The sequence below is a fragment of the Lissotriton vulgaris genome, chromosome 3_2 (assembly GCF_964263255.1).
Source record: "Lissotriton vulgaris chromosome 3_2, aLisVul1.2, whole genome shotgun sequence".
Classification (NCBI taxonomy): Eukaryota; Metazoa; Chordata; class Amphibia; order Caudata; family Salamandridae; genus Lissotriton; species Lissotriton vulgaris.
In genome coordinates this window covers 177806085-177827912 of record NC_141690.1, presented here as the reverse complement: position 1 = coordinate 177827912, position 21828 = coordinate 177806085, and the positions used below count along the sequence as shown (strand labels likewise).

General features: G+C 48.8%; 1 protein-coding gene across 2 annotated transcripts in view; it reads left to right on the top strand.

Moving 5' to 3' along the window:
* The window catches only part of HGFAC (HGF activator), a 724616-nt gene that overhangs the window by 114902 nt on the left and 587886 nt on the right, over positions 1 to 21828 (top strand). For both annotated transcript variants that reach the window (XM_086964147.1, XM_086964148.1), the window contains exon 3: positions 16377 to 16473. In XM_086964147.1, coding sequence (XP_086820273.1) covers positions 16377 to 16473 — 97 coding nt within the window. The remainder of the gene's footprint in view (positions 1 to 16376; positions 16474 to 21828) is intronic.

Sequence of the window (21828 nt, the reverse complement as noted above, 5' to 3'; positions counted from 1 at the left end):
ACTACGTGTTGGATGACATATGGGTAAGAGCTGGGACCCCCGTTCCAAGCACACAGAGCTCCGGGAGGGTGGCCCCGCCATGTTTTCTTGCCAGAAGCTATTTCTCCCAGTTATCATTCTCATCTAACCAGTGGAATGCGTGTTGAAGTTTTAAGGCCATAAGACCTAAGGAGGGTTCGGGGGGGTTCTCCCCCCGAGAAAATTTTGAAAAATTAGCAGCCAAATGGTGGATTTTCAAGACTTTCAGAAGCCATTGTGCTTAACAGAAACAGGCAACTGCCTCCCCTAAAAGTATCATCAGTTCCAAGGCCTCATGAATAAACCATTCTAAATTGCAATAAACCACAATTAATTTTAACAGTTAATTCCCCAGAAAGGGATGTCTTTTACCCCCTGCGACTCCTTTAGAGAAATCAATAGATACACTTTAATGGCACGGAAAGTTGAGGAGGCAAGAATTGTCCTTGCCTACCATGGAGGGAATCCAACAATTTGACTATAATCTTGCAACCATCTGCTGCTCTGAAGTCAGTTTCGGCTTCCTAGGGGAAGCTTGGAGGCCAGCATGCGAGCTAGAGAAAATGATAATTAGCAGCCTTCTTAACCATATAAAGACATTTACCTTTAGCAGACCTAATCACATAAATACACGTTCAGATCTTTGGTAATGATGGGCTGCACACCTCCAAAAAAAGCCTGTAGTGCAGCTTGACTCCATAAGCAGTGGTTCATTCTATGATCATACACATTACCATGAACTACTATGCCTGGATACATTCTACAAGATTCAGGAGATGTCTGATCAACTTCTAGGATTCTTTGATGGGACAGCTATTTTCTCACTGTAATAGTTTAGAAACTGCTGTGCAACAATAAACTTGCTGAACCTACCTGGCAAACCGTTCAACAATATAGATTTTTGAGGAAATTCGCCAGGGCACACCAGCCCAGTCAATCACAACTACTAATCCAAACCCCCTAGCAGATACCACTCCTTTCGGGGAAGAAGTGGTCAGGATATGTCATCACTACCTGACCATGTTCCTGCCAAGATCCAATGGCTCTGATGCCTCAAAATCTCTGACTTACCCCTTTCACCTACACTACAATTTTACATGAAAGGGGGGGGGGGGGGTACACATCTCCCATTTTCTTAATCAACTGTGAGATAAGCACGACTGATAACTCGACCACCCAGATTATAGGCAATTTCTGAGTCTTACCCTTCCAGTCTTCTCTACTGGACCACACTCCTTCCATCAGGACATGCTTTCCAACACATGCCTCAGTCTGTCAGAGGGAAGTTCTTATTATGATGCACAAAGGGGACCAACGTGGAGACCCTTGGAGGAAAGGTGCACAGGATTTTACTCCATCTACTTGATTCCCAAGAGGGATAGATGCCAAAACCCCATTTGGGTCTCCAACTCAAAATGTCCATTAAGCAAGGCAAGTTTAAAATGTGGTCCTTGAGCCAGGAGCTATTGCCACTCAATGCCTTAAATTAGCTGTCTTCATGGACAGCTAGGATGCTAAATATATCTACCAATCATTCATGCTCACTTGTGCAATTAACAGAGGGGTTGCTTTACCATCAGCATGCTCCTCTACCACTTGGTCTGACAGCCGCACCATGAGTGCTTACCAAGATTCTAGCAGCAGCTTGACCAAGGAGAACAGAATATGTATTTCCACACTTGGAAAACCAGCCGGCGACGGCTTGGTCCCTTTGATAGTCACAGAATACCTTCATTACATCATGAGCTTTTTGCAATGCCTGTGCTTTACCTTCAATGCCCAAAAGTGCCACTTCATCCCTATGCAGAGCCTGACCTTCACCGGTATAGTGTTAGATATGGCATACAAAGACTTTTGGCCATTAAAAGAAAGCAGCTAGGAAACAATTTTGTTATGTTTCTGGCCCAGCTACAGATTTAATTTCTGCAAGTCCTATGCCTGAATCCTAGCCTCTCAATCCATGCACCCACCAGACAACTCCGCTCTGCCCAACTGGCACTTGCCACTGTTCCTCTGATCTGCAGGACCAGAGGTAGATCCTTCTCCTACCTCGCCGCCAAATCCTGGAACGCTGTGCCTCTTCACTTCAGGTTCTCCCCATCCCAATTGAGGAAGAATCTCAAGACCTGGCTTTTAGAATGAACCACAGTGCCCAGTCGGACCTCCCTCCCCTCCCATTCAACAACAAACAAAACAAGCTTTATTCGGTATATAAATATATAACCATGAAAGCATACTACATATATTTAAAAAAAGCAACCATCATAGCATTTGGGGGAAAATACAATGATGTCACAGATTTACACTGGAGCGTATTTCCTCATGAATGTAAACAACGGTATCCTTAAAAACTTTCAAGAAAACACAGAATGGATTATACAGAGCTTCACTCGACTCAATAAAGTACATACAAATTTAATTTGTAAATTCAAGGCAATAGAAGCACGATATGTATAAAAGCCTTGGATCCGGAATGTATAATAAAAATGTTATAAGGAAAATTCAGACTAATCAGATTCGTAATTTAGCGATTCCAGATAAGTGAGATCCTTTCTCCGTTTAATTGCCATCTGGGTAAAAAGGATCACTGCATTACATATCGATGAATTTTCCAAATTACAAACAGGATACAAAGCAGACTTATAAAAATACAATTTGTTTGATATAAAAAGGGGTCTTAAGATCGATTTTCTGATGTCCCTGTAAAAGTAGCAAAAAAGTATAAAATACAAAGTACTCCGAGGGCTTGTGCCATCGCACGGGCACTTAGGTAAATTACGACTCCACTTTCCCATCTCTAGGAAATGCTACTTTAAAGTGGAGTGTACACAGCCTTAATCTTGTCAAGGAGAATCTGTGCTGTACATTTCTAATAAAAATGAGATATGGTTATATACCAAGGAGAAATGGTCCTTTGCAGTATGATTTAACGCCTGATTTTGTACTGAGTTCGGTTAGCTTCTTAGTTTCTCTGCATTTCAGGAATCTCCTATTGAGCTCAATCTTGCTATAAATCTGAATGCTCACAGGATCTTTAAAATGAGTTACCATATTGTACTCAGCCGTAAGGCTACGAATGTATTGCAGCCAGGGTGAGTTCCTATGGTGGTCTAATGTGAGGCAACCTAAAAAAAATTCTTTAGTGAAATGGGCTTCTTCTTTGGTGCAAATTCGGTGCCACAGTACGAGGGCCCCAATGCTAATCAGGTCACTTATATACTGTGTATTTAGCTCCTTATGAAATATATAGGTCGCTGTTGAACTGGGCACAGATAAAACCCATCTCAAGAATTTATTCTCGAGAGTTTGTATTGGGAGATATCTGCCATACCCCAAAGTGCTCCTCCGTAGCTCACCCCTGTAATACACTTGCTCCCATATAGCTAATATTTCACATATGGGCTTATTCCCTATGTTCTCTGAAAATCTGAGTATCGCCTCACTAGATCTCAAGAACTTCAATTTGCAAGAATTTACATGTGCTGCCCATGGTCCCTTGCCATTAAAAAGTAGCCCCAGATACAAAAAAGTAGATGTTCTTTCAATTTTAGTCCCCCCAACATAGTGATTTCTATTTTTCGATTTTGTTTTCCCACATGTCATGACCAGTATTTTACTCAGATTTATTTTTAGATTCTTTTCAGTCATGAAAGATGTAAAATTATCAATCAGGAGTTGGAGGCCATTTGCAGTCCTAGATATTAGGACTGCGTAATCTGCATATAATAAAACTGGGGTCACACGTTTACCAATCACAGGGGCATCAGCTTGCAGGCTCTGTAAAGGAAGGATAATACCATTAATATAAAGGGAAAATAAAAGAGGGGCAAGGACACAGCCTTGTCTGATTCCTCTAGTAACCCTAAAGTGCGTGGTGCATTCTCCTTTCTGGCTATAGCGTAATTTTGAAGTTAGATGGGCGTATATCTGTGAAAGAAAATGTATCATATCGCCAGGTGCGCCCATTCCTGCTAAGGTTTGCCACAATATGGCGTGATTTACCATTCCTTCACCCTCCCCTCCCCCATGCAGCACCTTGGTACCCTCACGGGTGAGTAACCGCGCTTAACAAGTACTGATTGATTAGGTTTGATGGCTTCATGCATCTCATTAGCGAAGCAAGTGAAATGGCAGATGAGGTTCCCTTTAGTGGTGTTTGAGGAAATAGTGGCTGCAGAATCCATGGATTCTTGAGGCGGTGCAGATTTACCACTCTTTCCCTAAGATATGCACTGGAGAATGGGTACATCCAGTCTTTTGGTTGGTTGTCCTTTCACCCTTCCAAAGCTGCAGGGGTTACAGAATCCTTCTCTGAAGGTTGGGGCGCTTATCTGGGCAACATCATAGAGAGGAGCTTTTGGTCCCCGTCTAAGCAGTGCTGCTCATACAGGTGTTAGAAATTAGTTCAGCCTGCCTTTCCCTGAAGGACTGCCTCCCATCTCAGAGAGTACCATTCAGGTCCTATCAGACAACACAACCACAGGCAATTATATCAACAGGTGGGGAGGATGACATGGTGGGAGGTAATACGGCCGTGTCTATTGACTCTGCAACATGCATTTTTTTTACCAGTTGTGGCCCACCTTGTGGGCCCCCTCAACATCAGGGCAAGAGTCGACTCCTCTTTCCTTAGAAGACCAGGAATGGGAACGGAATGGCTGGAGTGAGGCCAGACTGGAGTGGGCCAGACTGTTTTGGAGTGAGGCAGACTGGAGTGGGCCAAATAGTTTGAGTGGATCAGATTGCTTTGGATTGGGGCAGATTCGAGTGTGGTGGATTGGATTGGGGTGAGTGAATTGAATTGGGGTGGGGTGTATTGGCTTGAGTGGGATGAATTGGTGTGGGGTGGATTGGGGTGCTTTACGATTATGTGTTCGAGAATCATTTTAGAACAATACACATACGAAAGAAGCAATGTCGCTTTGCAATAACAAATTTATTTTTCCCGCAGTGAGGGTAGCCCTCTTAGATGTGCCGGGTTTGAGGGTCAGGTGCAGGGCCAGAGAAGGGATATTCCCAATGTGATTTTACTGTCTGGATTTTACGGATGGTGGTATTGGGTGCATTGCTCCTACGTTGAGTAAATCTGTGTGCAGGAAGTTGTGCAACCAACAGCCCACACCGGATTGAATGAAGTGGAATTCCAAATAGGAATTGTGCTCTGCTCAACTCATAATCTGTATCTTAGTAGGAGGCCTTACCATAGAAAATTAGGAATGTGATATAGTTACATTATACAGCATAAAGAAAGGAGGGGGCATTACTAAAGACTGAGATGCGTATGGATAAAAAAACGAGTTTATGCTGGTGTGGATCTCTGATAGCCTCTTTTTGGGCTGCAGAGCTGTGATCTCATCCTAAGCCTATGAAGTCAGAATGGAATGTAGGCATCTTAGAGGACTCCAGTACTTCTCTCCAAAAGTAGATTTCAGTCTTGATGTCTGCAGGCTTGTATTATTTGCAAATTTAAAGGAACGTTTTGCAGTTCCTTAATGATGATGACAAAAAAATGAACAATGGCAATTGTGTATTTGTACGTATATATGTATATATGCATATGGTATTTCTATAGCGCAAACCTAGATAAAAGGCAGCGAACCTCTGTACATGCTCAAAGCCAAGCCTAAAGTGAACCAGTACTAGGAGAGAAAGCTGTGTTGTGGACGTTTATCCCACTGACCACACCCTTTCCCAACTCGTCACAGGGAGGGGTCCCACCCACGTCCTGTAACGAGGTGGGAAAGGGTGTGGTGACAAGCGCCACTCTCGCTGATTGATGTGGAGGGTTAGCGATCCCGGGCTTGTTTTCAAAACGCCCGGGGCTAACTTAACCTCCAGGCCATCAGGGGGTGGAGATTGCTCCCGGCAGCTAACTCTTTGCCGAGCTGATGACATCATAGCCTTCAGGGCTGTGAGGTTCTCAGCCGGCAAATACGTAGGCTAGGCTTGAGCAAACAGGGCAGGGGGAGAGTGAGACTTGTCAGTGAGTCACGTGATGTCAATTAACAGCGGCGATATCGTTGAGTGGGGCATACAGTGCCCCTCAGTCCCATGTTTAAGATCTACTGACAGAGTAATGTTAATAGCATTTTGGCAGCTCGTAAATGAGTATTTTTTATAAACTACTTTGAGCTGAGCATATCCAGCAATGTAACGCGGGGGCGGAGCCCTGACGCCCTCATAGAGAAACCGCCACTGCTATCCTCCCCATCAGGGACAGTGGGAGCTCCTTCCAGAATTTTATAGAATTATTTATACCTTCCACTACCCTCCCCATGTTATTCTCTAAATAGGTGGTGACTGTATGTGTTAGACGGATTCCTAAGTATTTTACACCATCAGGCCCCCATGGCAGACCCACAGTTGGCAAGGCACTCTCCGGCACCCTAGCCAGTCTCCACATAGGGAACAATTTGGATTTTCCGGGATTAAGATGAAGACCTGGCAATGCCTCAAATTCCCCTGACTCTCTAAGAAGAACTGGGACAGCCCTATCTGGATGGCACAAATACACCAGTGTATCATCTGCGTATAATGAAATCATGTGATTGGTGTCCCCCGACTGAATTCCCCATCTCCCCAGTTTTTCCTTTAATGTTGCAGCCAATGGCTCCATTGCTATCACAAATCGGAGTGGGGATAGGTGGCAACCCTGACGAGTGCCCCTTCTTATTTTTTTTTTTTTTTTTTTTTTAAATATATTTTTATTGCAGGAATCAGTACAACAATACAGTAACGACCAGCATCATATTATAGCCAACTTTTACCAGATATAGCCCACCGACCCCCTTCCATAGCATTGCTATACAGCCAAGCAGCCCATATCCCTGGGGTTGGGCGGCGAATGTAGCTGGGGTCAGTAGGATGCGGGAGCTGGTCCGGATAATACACTGTCCGTCCTCTGCTTTTCTAAACAAACCCCAACCCCCAAAAGGTACCCCCCCCTCAAACTTCCGGTCATTATGAAACTCCCCTCTCCCCCCCCCCCCCACCATCAGCGCCAGGGAGCTTATCACTTTAGGATCCACTTCTTGACCCACGGGGAAGGTAATAGTGCTGTTAATGCTAGTGTCTAACGGGACTCGGGTCTAGTTGCTTCTTCGCTTTCGGAGTCGCTGGGGGCACAATAATCCCTGAGGGCCTGCACCAGCGTTTCCCATTCTAACGCGGCCTCCTGCGCCTTCTCATTGCTGTGCCTCCAAGCCAACTGATATCGCAGCGCGCTCTCCCCCGCCGCCCATTTCAAAAGTTCACCGTGCCATCTGCCGCCTGCAGGACCAGCACGTGCCTTCCAGTTCCTGGTCACCTCTCGTTTAGCAAGTAGGAGCCCCAAGTCGATAAATTTACTGGTGATTTTATTCCGGGGGGTATGGGGGAACCAGTGCAATAGCCCCACCGCCGCATCGAACGATAAGTGCCTCCCCGTCACCTCTTCCAAAGTCGCCGCCACCTCCTGCCAGTAGGACGTCAATCCTGGACAGGCCCATAGCATGTGTAGGAGGTCCACCTCCTGAGCCGGGCACCTAGGGCATTCCGCCGAAGCCGTGGCAAAATAACGCCTGATCTTAACCGGGGTCAGGTACGCCCTATGGAGAACATAATAGTGGACCAGTTGGAAACGGGCGCTACGTGTACCCTTCCATGCTCGCCTCACTAGCTGGGACCAGGTCGTCTCCGGGATCTCCCTACCGATGTCCTCTTCCCAGCGGGACTTCAGTGTGGTGAGAGGGACCAACCCCTCGGTAATCAGCCTGCCGTAAAGGCAAGTGACCGCCTTCACTGTGCCCGCCGACATCATTACATACTGGCACACCTGGGACAATTGAGGTTCCTCTAGTCCGTTTTGCCAGTGCGCCTGGATCACTCGCACAATGGCCGAGTGCAGCAAAAAGTCACCCCGGGAGATCCCAAAGCGGTCAATGAGATCCTGAAAGGACAGGAGCACTCCGTCCTCATACAGGTCCCCGACGAGCTGTAAACCCGAATCCTCCCAGTCCGCCAGTCGTGACCAGTCTCCTCCGTGGGGGAGGGCCGTCAGCATCCCCAATGGAATTTCAGGTGCATATGGGGTCCGCAGGTGACCTCTGTTATGAGCCCGATTCCAACAGAGTCGGATAGTCCGCTCCTCCATTGACAGGTCCCGAAGGACCAAACGCTGTCGCAGCGCGATAAAGGAGAGGACGTGCCTGGCCATACCCGTCCCTCTACCGTCTTCCGGGCCTCTGAACTCCCTGGCTATCTCCTGGGTGTATGTCTGGAGCTGTGCCGCTAGGTAATACTTCTCGAAGTCCGGCACAGCGAGCCCCCCCTCGTCCTTCGGCCTCATCAGGGTATTGAGGGCCACCCGCCGCCGGCCCGTGCCCCAAAGGAACCCGACCACCATGGAACGCAAGCGGCGAAACGTAGCCGGCGGGACCCAGATCGGTAAAGCCCGAAAGTAATACAATAATCGGGGGAGCGCCACCATTTTAAGCAGGGCGACGCGTCCTGCCACGGAGAGCGGCAGCGTGGTCCAAAAGTCCATGCTGCCTCGGAGTGCTCGTATGCAACGGGCAATGTTTCCGTCTAGGAGGTCGGGCTGGTCGTGGTACACAAATACCCCAAGGTATTTAAAGCAGTCGGGTTCCCATCTGATCTCCTTACTTAGCGCCGGAGTGGGGACACCCCTACGCATCGGGAAGAGGCAGGTCTTAGACCAGTTCACATGTAGGCCTGAGACGTCTCCGAACTCCGTAAGCGCTAATTCCGCTCCCCGTAATGCGTCGACCGGATCCTCCAGGAAGAGCAACAGGTCGTCCGCATAGAGCGAGACGTAATGCGGGCCCGCCGCTGTCCGTAAGCCCGAATAGTGGGCTCCCGAGCGAAGATGCAACGCTAGTGGCTCCACCGCCAGTGCAAAGAGAAGCGGGGATAGGGAGCACCCTTGCCGCGTGCCACGCTCCACCGGATATCGCGATGAAATCAAAGGGCCCGCTCTAACCCTGGCTGAAGCGGAAGCGTAGAGAACTGCTGTCCATTTGACAAATCCTTCCCCGAGGCCGAATTTCCGCAATACCGCGCTTAAGTAGTCCCACTCCAGGCTATCAAAAGCCTTCTCCAGGTCCACCGACAAAACTACCGGGGACGGGGCATCCACGAATGGTTCCCCGAGCAAGCGAAACAACCTTCGGATGTTCATGGTCGTATTTCGCCGTGGGATGAAACCGGCCTGGTCCTCGTGCACTAGGGAGCTCATATGTCCTAACAGTCTCGAGGCCAAGATGCTGCTCAATATTTTGTAGTCCACCGTCAGCATTGAGAGGGGACGGTAGGACCCCGGGTCAGACGAGTCTCGGCCTGGCTTGAGGAGAGGAACCACCAACGCCTCACACATCGAGCCGGGGAGGCGACCCAGCCTCTTCGCCTCCCTGTAGACCACCAGTAAACGAGGGGCCAGGAGGTCAGCATAAGCTGCATAGAACTCCACCGGCAGGCCATCTAGGCCCGGGGTCTTGTTCCTCGCCATCCGTTTGATGGCCCCGCGGATCTCCCCCAAGCCGATGTCAGATCCCAGGGCGTCCGCCACTTCTTGTTCCACTGTGCGGAGTTCCAGCGGGCTAAGATAGTTATCAAGCCGGTCTGGGTCACGCGCTGAGCGACTGCGGTATAGGCATTCGTAATAATGCCGGAAGCAATTGAGAATCTCCGGTTGGGTGCACACCTCAGTCCCATCCGCCCTACGCATCCTAGTCGTCGTTTGGGACTGGCGCGCAGGGTTGGCCAACCACGCCAGTAACGCGCTCGATCTGTCGCCCTCCGCTATAGATCGGACCGTGTAGGCCTTGTAATCGAAACAGCGGAGCCGTTCGACCTCCACCGCCACCTTCTCCCTCGCCTCTACCGTTTGTGTTTGCAATTCCGGGTGTCCGGGTCGGCTAATTTCGAGCTCGCGGAGCGTTCGGTCCGCTGCGTCCAGATCAGCCAGGATAACTCGCCGCATGCCCACCTTCTTAGAGATACAGTACCCCCTCACCACCACCTTGAAAGCGTCCCATTCGAACGCCCTAGTACTCGCGGAGCCGCCGTTGGATGCAAAATAATCCGTGATTCTCTCCCCTAGGTCTGCCTTGAAGACACTGTCCTCGAGGATCTCGGGGCGCATCTTCCAGGTGGGTACCGCCGGCGTCCCAGGGAACCAGCGAATGTCCAGCAGGAGGGGGTTATGGTCCGAGATGGTCCGCGATAGATACTCCGATCGGGCCGCTGCCGAGACTAATTCGGACGAACCAAGAAAGCCATCCAGTCTGACATGCAGCTCATGAAGGCTCGAAAAGTACGAATAATCTCTAGACGCGGGGTGATGCGCCCTCCAGATGTCCGTCAAACCCCAGCGGGTCTGCCAATCTTGACGGCCCTTAGCCGTCCGCCGGACCGGGGAATCGGGGAGCGGGGGATGCGAGCGGTCTATGTCTACATCTACCACGGAGTTAAAGTCTCCCCCCAGCAGGAGGGGACCGGCGAAAAAGTGAGCCAACGAGCCCGATAACCTGGAAAGGAAGGCAGTCTGGTCCACATTAGGGGCATACACACAACAAACATTCAAGTCCCTCCCTCCCAGCGTGCCTGATATGGCCACGAAACGCCCCTCTGGGTCCAACACTGTCCTCGTGACCTGGAAGGGGACTCCTGCCCTGATCCATATTAGCGCTCCCCTGGCATAAGCAGAGTACGCCGTGGAAAAGACCTGCCCTCGCCACCTACGCTGAAGCGCCGCCCCTTCCGCCTTGTTCAGATGCGTCTCCTGCAGCAGCGCCATTTGCACTCCCCTACGCACTAAATAAGCGTGGACCCTGTGACGCCTGGACATAGTGTGAAGCCCCCTCACGTTCCAAGTAATACATTTCAAGTTAGCAACATCAGCCATTGTCCCAGAGTGTTCTTGCACAGTCTCCCCGTCCGGGTCCCCACAAAAGAAGGACATCAATTCTCCCAGCGCTGACGGCGGCCATTTTCCCCAACCAGATCCAAACCCCCCAAAAACCAACAAAACCCCCTCCCAACCACCCCAGAACAGGACCCAAACTGCGCCATCTAGATCCCATCCAAACTTCTATGAGGAACAACCCCTAAAACCCCACTAGTCCCACGGTCGCCACCGTAGGAAGGCCTTATGGGCCAGGTGCGGGCTGAGCGGAGGCAGTGGGCCCTCGTCGCCCAGGCCACCAGGACTATAATAAGCCCCCCCCTGTGTCAAAATCTTTCGGGGCAAGAGCAGAAGCCTCCCAACCCTCCCTCTCCCATTTTCAGCAATAAAGAACGGCAGCCGCCTCCCCCCTGCCGGGCCCCAACCCAAAACAAGGCAACCTATCCCATTACCCGTGTCCGTCCAAAAGGTCCTCCACCGATTTCGGTGTGATCACCGGTGTGTGGGTACTGTCTGCCACTGAGTCTTCCGAGTCCGATGGTGCCCCCTGAGCACCCGGGTTGTTTTCCTCCTCTTCGATGTCTTCGCCCCTCGCTCCCGACAGTTCCGACAGAACTTCCAACACTCCCCTCCGCTCAGATGATGTCTCCGCTGTCGAGGGCCCTCCCGTGCGGCCGCGGCGGTTCCTGACCCTTTTAGAGCGCCTCCTTTGTTCCGGCTCCTCCGCCTGATGGGTCGAGGCGTTATAACCATCCTTCCCCGATCGGTACAGTTCGAGCCAGTCACAGACCTCCTCCGGGGTGTCGAAGAACTGGGTTTTGTCGTCGACAATGACTCGGAGCCTCGCGGGAAATAGGAGTGAATATTGGATGCCCTCACTCCTGAGTTCACGCTTAACCGCCAGGAAGGAGAACCGCTTGCGCTGCGTCTCGTAGGTATAGTCAGGGAAGATATTCACCTGACTGTTTGCAACCTGGAACGGGCCATTGTGTCTGGCGGCATTTAGGATCAGATCTCTGTCCCGGAAATGGAGCAACCGCGCCACCACCGGCCTCGGGGCTCGTCCCAGCTGTGGGGGCCGCGCTGGAACTCTGTGGGCCCGTTCTAGAGTGTAAAAGGAGGATAGGCCCTCCGGGACCACCGTGTCTCGGAGCCAGGTCTCCAAGTAGCGCACCATATCGCCTTCCTCGATCTTTTCCGGCAGGCCCACTACCCGAATGTTATTCCTCCTGTTTCGGCCTTCCGCATCCTCCGCCCTCCGTTCGAGGGTCTCGATTCGGGACATGGCATCCTTGATCGTCGCAGCCAGGGTCCTCTGCGCCGGTTCGATAGTCTTCACCGTGCTCTCCACCTCCTTGACCCGGTCTGAGAGTTTACCATGGTCTGCCCTAAGGAGGCCCAGGCCAGTCGCCACCTGGGCAATGTCCTGTTGTAGAGCCGACCGAGTTGCCTCTATGGCTTCCAGTACACGGTCGAATTGTTGCTGGAGTGGTGCGCCACCAGGTCGTTTAGGATCTCCATGCTCTTCCTTGTCCTGGGCCTCAGAGTCCGAGGTGGCCTGGCTGGATCCCTTGGCTCCTTTAGGTTTCCCCATGCTGCCAGGGGCTCTCCGCAAAGGTCCCGGAGTAGGCGTCTCCGTGTGCAAGTGTCCAGCACGACCTTCCCGGGATTTCGCCCTCCAGTCCGGAATGGGCGACCTCCTTCTCCAGAGCCTGTGGAGACTCCGCCGTTTCGGCTCACGCCACCGCCACGGCGTCCGAGGGCACCGATAAGGGGGCGGAGACACCCGTCTCCGAGTCGGGCAGGCCCGTTCACCCACTACAGCTCTGGGGCAAGGGCCACCTACTCCCCCGGTTGACCTGTGGCGCCCGAGTGTCGCGCCATCCATGTAGTCGGGGTGGCCAGGAACTCGCAGCTAGTTGCGGAGTCGCGGTGCAGTCCACCGCCTGGACCTGAGGGCACCCGTGCCCGGCGCCCTCTAACGCGTGGGCACCCGCCTGGTCGTCCAATCGAGTATGGTCCCGCTGTGGAGGGTCCGATCCAACCAATGTCCAATGCCTAAAGCCACTGAGGCTGGTGAAGCCGGGTGCCGGGCGACATCCGCGAGACCTCCTCAACTCCGTAGGCCCGTTCAAGGGGACAAAGGGGTCCGGGCGCCATATTGGGTCGTCCTCCGCCACTCCGCAAACTTCGGCATTTCTTCAAAGCCACCCCCGTCCAAACTCCATCAGGGCCCTCGGCAGGGTGTCGTCGCCTCGCTCAACCGAATTCGGGGTCTGGGGTGCCCCTCAGCCACCGATGTTCAGGATAATTTCGGGCTTAGTCCCGGAGCCGAGCTCTCAGGCGACCATCGCCATCGGCGCCCAAGCCACGCCCCCGACGAGTGCCCCTTCTTAGTGCACATTTTTCTTACACCATTCAACGGAGTTTCACCTGCCTTGTTGGATTAATGTAGCGTAATTGTACCCATTACGTGAACCCCTGTCACACACCCATCTTTCTCAACCATACATATTCCCATTCCACTAAATCGAACGCTTTTTCGATGTCTAACATTGCCAGTGTGATTTCTTCAGTCGCCAGACATGGGGCATGCCATACATGCGCCACACTCCGTAGGTTATATGTAAAATTCCACCTTGATAAGGTATTATAAGCTGGGACATGTATGACAATTAGACGGGCGCCAATATTTCACTCAGGATTTTTGCTTCTAAATTTAGAAGGGAGATCGGCCTGTAGGAGTCCGGTAATAGGGGATTCTTATCTGTTTTTATTATCGTAGTCACCACCGCCTCTTGCGTAGACGCAGGCAGGGACCTATTTCCCAGAGCCTCATTATATACTCCCAGTGGTTGGTCAGTCAGCCATGGAGCAAACCGCTGATCGAATTCCGCTGGAAGTCCGTCACTTCCGGGGAATTTCTCCAGTGTAAGTCCAGTATTTCTTCCTTGGAGACTGGTGCTCCGAGGGTGTCCATGGCCTCCTGCTTTAATCTAGGTAGGTCATCCAAAAAATCCCATAATGTTTGTTTGGGCGGGGAGAGTTTATTTTTGCATACCGCAAATAAGTGTCTTGCTAGCTATGATTACCCTATGAGTACATACTGTGTCTCCGTCTTTATTTCTTAATTGGAGTATCAGTGTTGCCGTACTCTACACTCTTATTAACCTTTCAAGGAGTGCACTCATCCTATCCTCTTCCATATGGAGTCGTTCCCGATATGCTGAATATGTACATTTTTCTAACCTGTGCAATGATTCTAATAAATCCTCCATGGATGTGCTCAATTTATCCAAGTTTTGGAGTGTAATGTGTACGGTTTCCTACACAATCCCTAGCTGTCCTTCTTGCATTTGCATATCCCTCTCTAGTTGCTGCCGTACCCCATATAGGAAAACACCTGAACTATCCAGTCCTCACTGAAGACTTCTGCTGAGGGGCCCTCTGTCTTTTCTGGAAAGCCTATGATTCACAGGTTCTTCCTTTGCAAATGCCCTTTGGAGTCCTCTGCCTTCTCATCCAGCTGTATTACACTCTTTTTGAGGTCAACTACAGTGATACTGAGGTTACATAGTTCCTTCTGCACTGTGTCCACGTTGTGCTCTGTGGTGGTCACTCTTTCCTCTACTTTCCGTAGGTCACATCGCAATAAATTGACGTTGATATGACTGCATCTATTATGTGGACAATAGACCATTGGATTGCTTGCAGCACATCCGCCGGAGAGGGGGAGTCTCCGGTTCCTCGCACTGTTGGGCCCTCACGTCTGTTTGCATCTTCCTCCCTGGCCTCTGGTCCCTGGGGTGGCAGTTGCGCATAATTGGAAATGTAATTAGTTTGTGGTTTTGGCACTTTGTCTTTCACCATTTTGCTGGAGTGTGTTTGACCGCTCTGTTTGCACCTCTCATCTTGCCTGCAGGTTGTGATATAGTGTCCCTCTGCACTGTTTATGTCCCCGGTATCGCTGTTCTATGTGTAATCTTTTCGCTCTTCTATGTTGTTACCCTATTTCAGTTCAGAGGGACTTCACATAATTCTTTTTTCTCTCCCTTGTATTCCTGTATTCCACTCCCCAGCACTGGACCCAGGAAGGCAGAGTCCAGTCTCCTACTTGGGCCCTCCGGGTCCTCCCGCAATTCCCGAGGTACTCGGCCATGGCCCCGCATCCAAGTCGTGCACTGCTGTTTCTGCAGTTCTTTTTTGTGTTTCCCTTTGGTACCGCCTCCTGGGGCTTTCTGCTGTGTTAACCGGTTCCCATCCAGTTTCCTAGCTATCTGGTGAACTTCTATATGCCTCAGGCCCTCTCGTCTCGTTCTTCATACCGAATCCTTACCCACTCAGAAGTGGTCGGCCTCCACTCCTCCCTTCGTCATTTTCCGCCAGCGTCTACCGGCCGTCTTTTTTCGTCGAGACCTCGCGACTCCTGGAGGCTGTCCTTCAGAAACGGAGACGAGCCCCCGGTTCCTGCAGCACACCCTCAAGAGCGCTGGAGCCACAGTGCCACTTCCCCTCGGGCCCGACCCCAGGGCTGAATCGAAACAAGTCCACCCCCAACCCCCGCGGTCCGCAGCAATTTTGTGGTCAGCAGACGCTGCTAGGCTTTCCCCAAGTTCTTTCGTTCCCTCCTCCCTCTCGGTCATTGCTTGCCTTTTTCCTTTCTGTGCTGCTCTGTTTTCCTGCCATTTCTTCGGATCACCTGTGCTTTTAAAATGGCACTGACAGTCGCACGAAGGCGTTCTCTCACTCCCTGCAGTTCTCCGTAGTGTTGGCAATGCTCTTCTGTCACACTTCTCCACATGGAGTACGCGTTATTGCCCTCCAGAGTTAGACGGTAGAATAACCAGCATATTGTAGGTTGCGGGCAGATTATCGAGCTGCCAAAGAGAGTACTGGCAAAGACATATACTCGGCCATCTTGCTAGGCCACGGCCCCTAATTCCGGTAATTGTGTTAAATTTATTTATTTTTGTTATATTTTTAGTGTGGGCTGCTAGGTTTGTGGTGGTATAGTGTGGTAAGTTAATTAAGTAATAAATAAATGAGACTTTAAAAAAAGTTGATAACCAATTATTTAATTGTTTTTTATATATATATATATTTCATTATAAAGAAAAGTGCTAGTGTTCTATAAAGTGCAAAAAGTTGTTGGGGGACAATCACACACCACTGGAAAACCTGCCTGTGGTGTGGAAATTGGTAATTATGGCTTGCAATGAATGCACTCATACAAGAGAAAGAGATGCTCTTATGACAAATAATAACGAAATAAAACTGAAAAATGTAAAAGGGAACAATGTATAATTAATCACAGAGGGTCTTCAAGAAGTCGATGAAATATGTTGATGTAAAGAAACTGTATTTTCTCGTTTCAAAGTACAAAATGTTTTTATTTTTTTTACCAACAGAAGGGAGTTTGATATGTATCCTCTAATTTCCTTCCTCCCTATTGCAGTGCTGACAGTGGACGGAAGGGAGTGTAAGTTTCCCTTCAGACACAAGGGCCGGATCCATTACTCGTGTACCTCTAACAGCTTCTCTCTGAAGAAGTGGTAAGTATCTCTTCACAGCTGTTGCCTTAAAGCACTGCAAGTGTTTCTTTCTAACTATGATATTTGCCTAGCAAAGTGCTATCATGAAATTTCTGTAATATGTTGATGCTTTAGATGGCTACTTAGTTCTCATTCAGCAACAGAGCGGTGGTAGTGTAGAGGGCAATATTTCCTATCTAGAGGGGATTTGTTGACATTGGTTCCACAGGACACATTGACTAACTCACTCACTCACTGGTATTCATTAGGTCGAGCCTGAGCCAGTGCACACTTGCTGCTCTGGCGATCAGTTGTAGTAGAGTACGGGAGAGAAGCCCAGCCCACTCCCCTGCCCACATTTTTCATTGGCTTGTATCTTTGGCCATCGTAAATTCTATCTTCTAATTCCTAAATAGGCTAGTTAGTCCCTCCTTAGTACAGCCAAGTCTTCATTTGTAACTCCCATGGCTACTGGCCCCTTTACTTGATTGTTACACGGTACATGAACTAATTTCTTTATTGAGTTTCTGCTACTTTATGCATGACGTGCTTTGCTTACATTTAGTGCACCATGCCCGCTTTCACTTTGAAAGCAGCCAGGACAATGCGGCTGTTTGTGTGCTATGCCATATGTCTTGCATTTAAATGTGAGAGCTATAGCATTGCAAATATTTTTGTACGAGCGGCTGCTTTCCCCTTCAACTCCCCTTTCCGGGGTCACTCATTGTCCCCCTTGCCCAGCTCCTCTGCCCACCTCTCGAGTCGCCCTTTCTTCCTAGCGACAAAGTGCATTCGATCTTCGCCTCCTTTCAGCACCACGTGAGCGGCGGCCAGTGTGGAGCCCCACACACTCCATAGAGGACCCAGAGGTGCAGCAGCTGCCCCAGGTGAGTCCCTCCAGATCTTTATCCTTTTAGAGGCTTCCAGGCATCTTTCGGTGCACCAGCGGCACTGGGTGAGAGTGCTGAACTAGCAAGCGGCCAGCCACGTGGGTACAGCGTGAGATCGTGCATGGTGCTTTGCCCTGCATGGGTGGCGCACAAGTGACAGGACAAAGAGTGGGCAGTGCTAGCTAAGGATGAATGATTTTTCGCGAGCGGTGTTTGAAGGAAACTCTTTATGAATGAGCCCAAGACAGTGCTGCCTGCAGCCTTGGTGGAGATGAGGGGGCGTCGCCAAATAACTGTGGTGTGAGTGTCTGCTGCACACGTATTACACACCTAGAAGAGCGGAGTAAAGAGTACACTCCATGAGGGACTTTTACTGGACTAGCCCAGATCTTCGATCGTATCATGTGCAAGACTTTTTTTACCACCCACAAAAGCTACTAATGGAAACGGTGCAGGTATGAATACCTCCCAGGGAAGGCAGCTGGAAGGTTTGCTCATTTACTTGCCACCACTTAATATATATTGCAAAATTTGAAACAAGAACTTAAAGTGAAAACGTTTTTTGCATATGCTGTGATTTCTACATAGCATGTTGAATTAATATAATGTCCAGTGCAGTTCACTTATTTTGAAAGAAGGTTCTGAAGGGTCAAGCAGCAGGTAGACCTTCCTGTGCATCGCCCCTCATGCGCTGGTGGGGGGACAGGTGGGGAGCTCAGTGTGACAGCGCTGAATGAGCTCCCACGACTCAAGCCATCTGTGAAAAAGCATAGCGAAGTCCACATTTTATGGGACGATGTAGCATTCTGCCTCAGTTGTCCACATGCGATAAAGGGAACTTAACACATCGTTTGATCTTTAACAAGTACCCGAGGAACTCAGCACCTTAATATGCCAAATATATGAATATATATATATATATATATATATATATATACATATATATATACACACACACAAAGCTCCAAGGTTCCCACCTGTTGGAGACGCACTCTGACATCCACTGCAGCAACCTTTATGAGGTAAAAGCCGGTTTGGCGGACGGATCCAGTTTACAGCATGCCTGTCGAGTCACGCCGGACGCGTTTCGTGCTCACTGCACTCTTCAGGGGCGCGACAGTCATTTGGCATAGAGGACCTCCCACTTAAAAATATGAGCCTGCCAATGGGCGACTCAAATGAGTCCTCGTTGGTTTGTGGGTCTTGTGGTGTGTGCTTCAGTTATGTGCCGCTGTCTGAGATGTTTCAAGCACACCAATGGGCCTCCACTCGCACATCCGGCTTGTCAATCCTCCATGGATGCCTCCACATTGAGACTCCGCGATTCGGAGTTCCGTGGCCCCAAGTTTCTGGGTGGTGCATCTCCCACAGCTGGGAGGCCGCGTATAAATCAAAGCTCCAAGGTTCCCACCTGTTGGAGACGCACTCTGACATCCACCGCAGCAACCTTCATGAAGTAAAAGCCGGATTGGTGGACAGATCCAGTTTACAGCATGCCTGTCGATTCACGCCGGACTTGTTTCGTGCCCATTGCACTCTTCAGCGGCGCAACAGTCATTTTGGCATAGAGGTTACGCCTCCCACTTAAAAATATGAGCCCTCCAATGGGCGACTCAAATGAGTCCGCGTTGGTTTGTGGGACTTGTGGTGTGTGCTTCAGTTATGTGCCGATGTCTGAGATGTTTCAAGCCCACCAATGTGCCTCCACTCGCACATCCGGCTTGTCAATCCTCCATGGATGCCTCCACATTGAGACTCTGCGATTCGGGGCTCCGTGGCCCCAAATTTCCGGGTGGTGCATTTCCCGCGGCTGGGAGGCCACGTATAAATCAAGGCTCCAAGGTTCCTACCTGTTGGAGACGCACTCTGACATCCACTGCAGCAACCTTCATCACACCAAGTGATCAAGACAGCTTTGCTGTCGAAACGCGTAGCCTTTGAAAAATAAAATCTGGTTTGTTCCGAGTGCGAGTGCTTCTTTAAAGAAGTGTGCTGTGGGATTATAATAGCCAGGGGACCTGCCTGGCTTACACTCCCCAACTGTTTACGGGCCACGGAGTTCGTGATTCTGGGTCGTTTGTGCGAATATATATATATATATATATATATATTCACTGAAAAAACCATAGGTTATAGACCATATATAGTTAGGGATTAGCATTTACAAAACCTTAATTTACTCGCACAAAACCATAGAAATTCGCATATATAGTTAGTTGCAATAACTATATATCGCGCACCCGCAATCCACTGCTGATGGTGTCATATATTACATCATTCATGACATGGTCAGTGACATCACTGATGACATCTCAAATGACATCACTGATGACATCTCAAATGACATCACTGATGACATCTCAAATGACATCACTGATGACATTACTGATGACATCTCATTTGACATTACTGATCACATCACTGATAATATCATTCATGTGATAATACGATGAACCTCTTCAGACTCTAATATAACCTTAGATACAATCAGTGTAAACAGACACTCACAGATTGTCACTCATCCATGGAGTTACTCATACATCTAGTCAGTCATGAAAAGAATCAATCACTCCTCCATTTCCTCAACTATACAGTTATACACACCTTACTAATTCAAACATATTCTAACACATATTTACTCTCTTATACAATTCCTGATACAAGTTCACAATGATCCATACAGCCACTCACACATTCACTGGCTCTTATGCACAGTTATTTATATATGTCAACTCTCACATGTACTGTGTTTTACATATGTACTTACTTTGACATGTAGCACTGAGAAATCCATTCACTCACCAATACACTCATGCACACAGTCAACCGGCCATACAGCTGTTTCCACATGCACTTTTAAACCCATACATCTAGTGAATCAACTGCTCACACATCTATGCACAGAGTCACACACCTCCCAGCCACCCACACACACACTCAGTCTCCCATACAAATACTTGGGCAACCAATCAATAACCCATATAGTTACTCATATAGCTACTGATCAACACATGCAGCAGTTTACAGAACAGATATAATGATGCACAAATTAAGACAGTTTAGTCACTAACCCATGCACTCAGTGAGACTCATTTAATCACTCTCTCATACAGTCAGTCATGCACCTACTAAATGCTTCATCCAGACACTTATACATCCACTCATTCTTTAATATGTAAGACATATTTTAACTTTACAGAAACATACAGTCACTGGATAATGTCATCAGTGATGTCATCAGTGATGTCACTGACCATGTCATGAATGATGTAATATGTGACATCATCAGCAGTGGATTGCGGGTGCGCGATATATAGTTATTGCAACTAACTATATATGCGAATTTCTATGGTTTTGTGCGAGTAAATTAAGGTTTTGTATATGCTAATCCCTAACTATGTATGGTCTATAACCTATGGTTTTTTCAGTGAATTTTCAAGGTTTTGTAAATGCTAATTCCTAACTATATATGGTCTATAACCTATGGTTTTTTCAGTGAATTTCAATGGTTTTTTAATAGCAAATATCAAAAGCTGTAAAATGTATTCTTATTCTAATTCAAAAATATATTTTATAGTTTTGTAATATTATCTTTATATTTATTTGTTAGCTTAATAAGGTTCCGCGACCCGCTCGGCGAACCGGTAAACGTTCCATTAGCGCAACCACCGCGTTAGAAAACGATATCGTGAGGCATCGCGTAAGCGCGACGTATTGCGTTACCGCGTAATACGTCTTATGACGCGCCGCGTTAGCGCACCAGGAAGCCTTCTGGAACGCAAACCAAGGCGCGAAGCACAGCTACTCGAAAGCAATACGGGTCGCGTTACGGGACGCGTAACGTAAGCATAACGGGTCATGTGACTTGAAAATAACACTTTGTATTGGTTGATTTCATTTTTTATTTCCGAATGATGTAAAGCTAGGTCATGTGACCTAAAAATTACACTTTTCATTGGTTTAGAACATTTTTTTTCCAAAATGATGAAAGCCCCCTCCTATTTTTCTCACTCTGACTTTCAACTTTGTGAGAGGAAGAACTATTTTCATTATTGGAAGATGGCTTCAATTGTAGCTGCAGCTGGTGGACCCCCACCACCACCACAACCTCCTAGGAAGGATGGACCACCTCCCCAGTTTATTCCCAACCCTGAAGAAGAGGAGGAAGAAGAAGAACAAGATGTACATCAAATAAAATTTTTCCCTGAAGAGCCCCAGAAATCACACCGCAAGGCCAATTTTATTTGGCAGTTTTTTTCATTTCCTGCAGGCCAAAAAAAGTGAATGCACTTTATGTTACATGCCTGATATGTAAAGAACCTCTGTCTCGAGGCACCGATAAAAAGTATAGCTTTGGAAACTATACAATGCATCGCCACATGCAAAGGTGGCATCCTATAAATTATAGTATGGCGGAGGTGCGTAACCTAAGTGAAAATCCACCAACTCTTGAGGCCACCACCTCATCCCATAAAAGTCTTTCGGG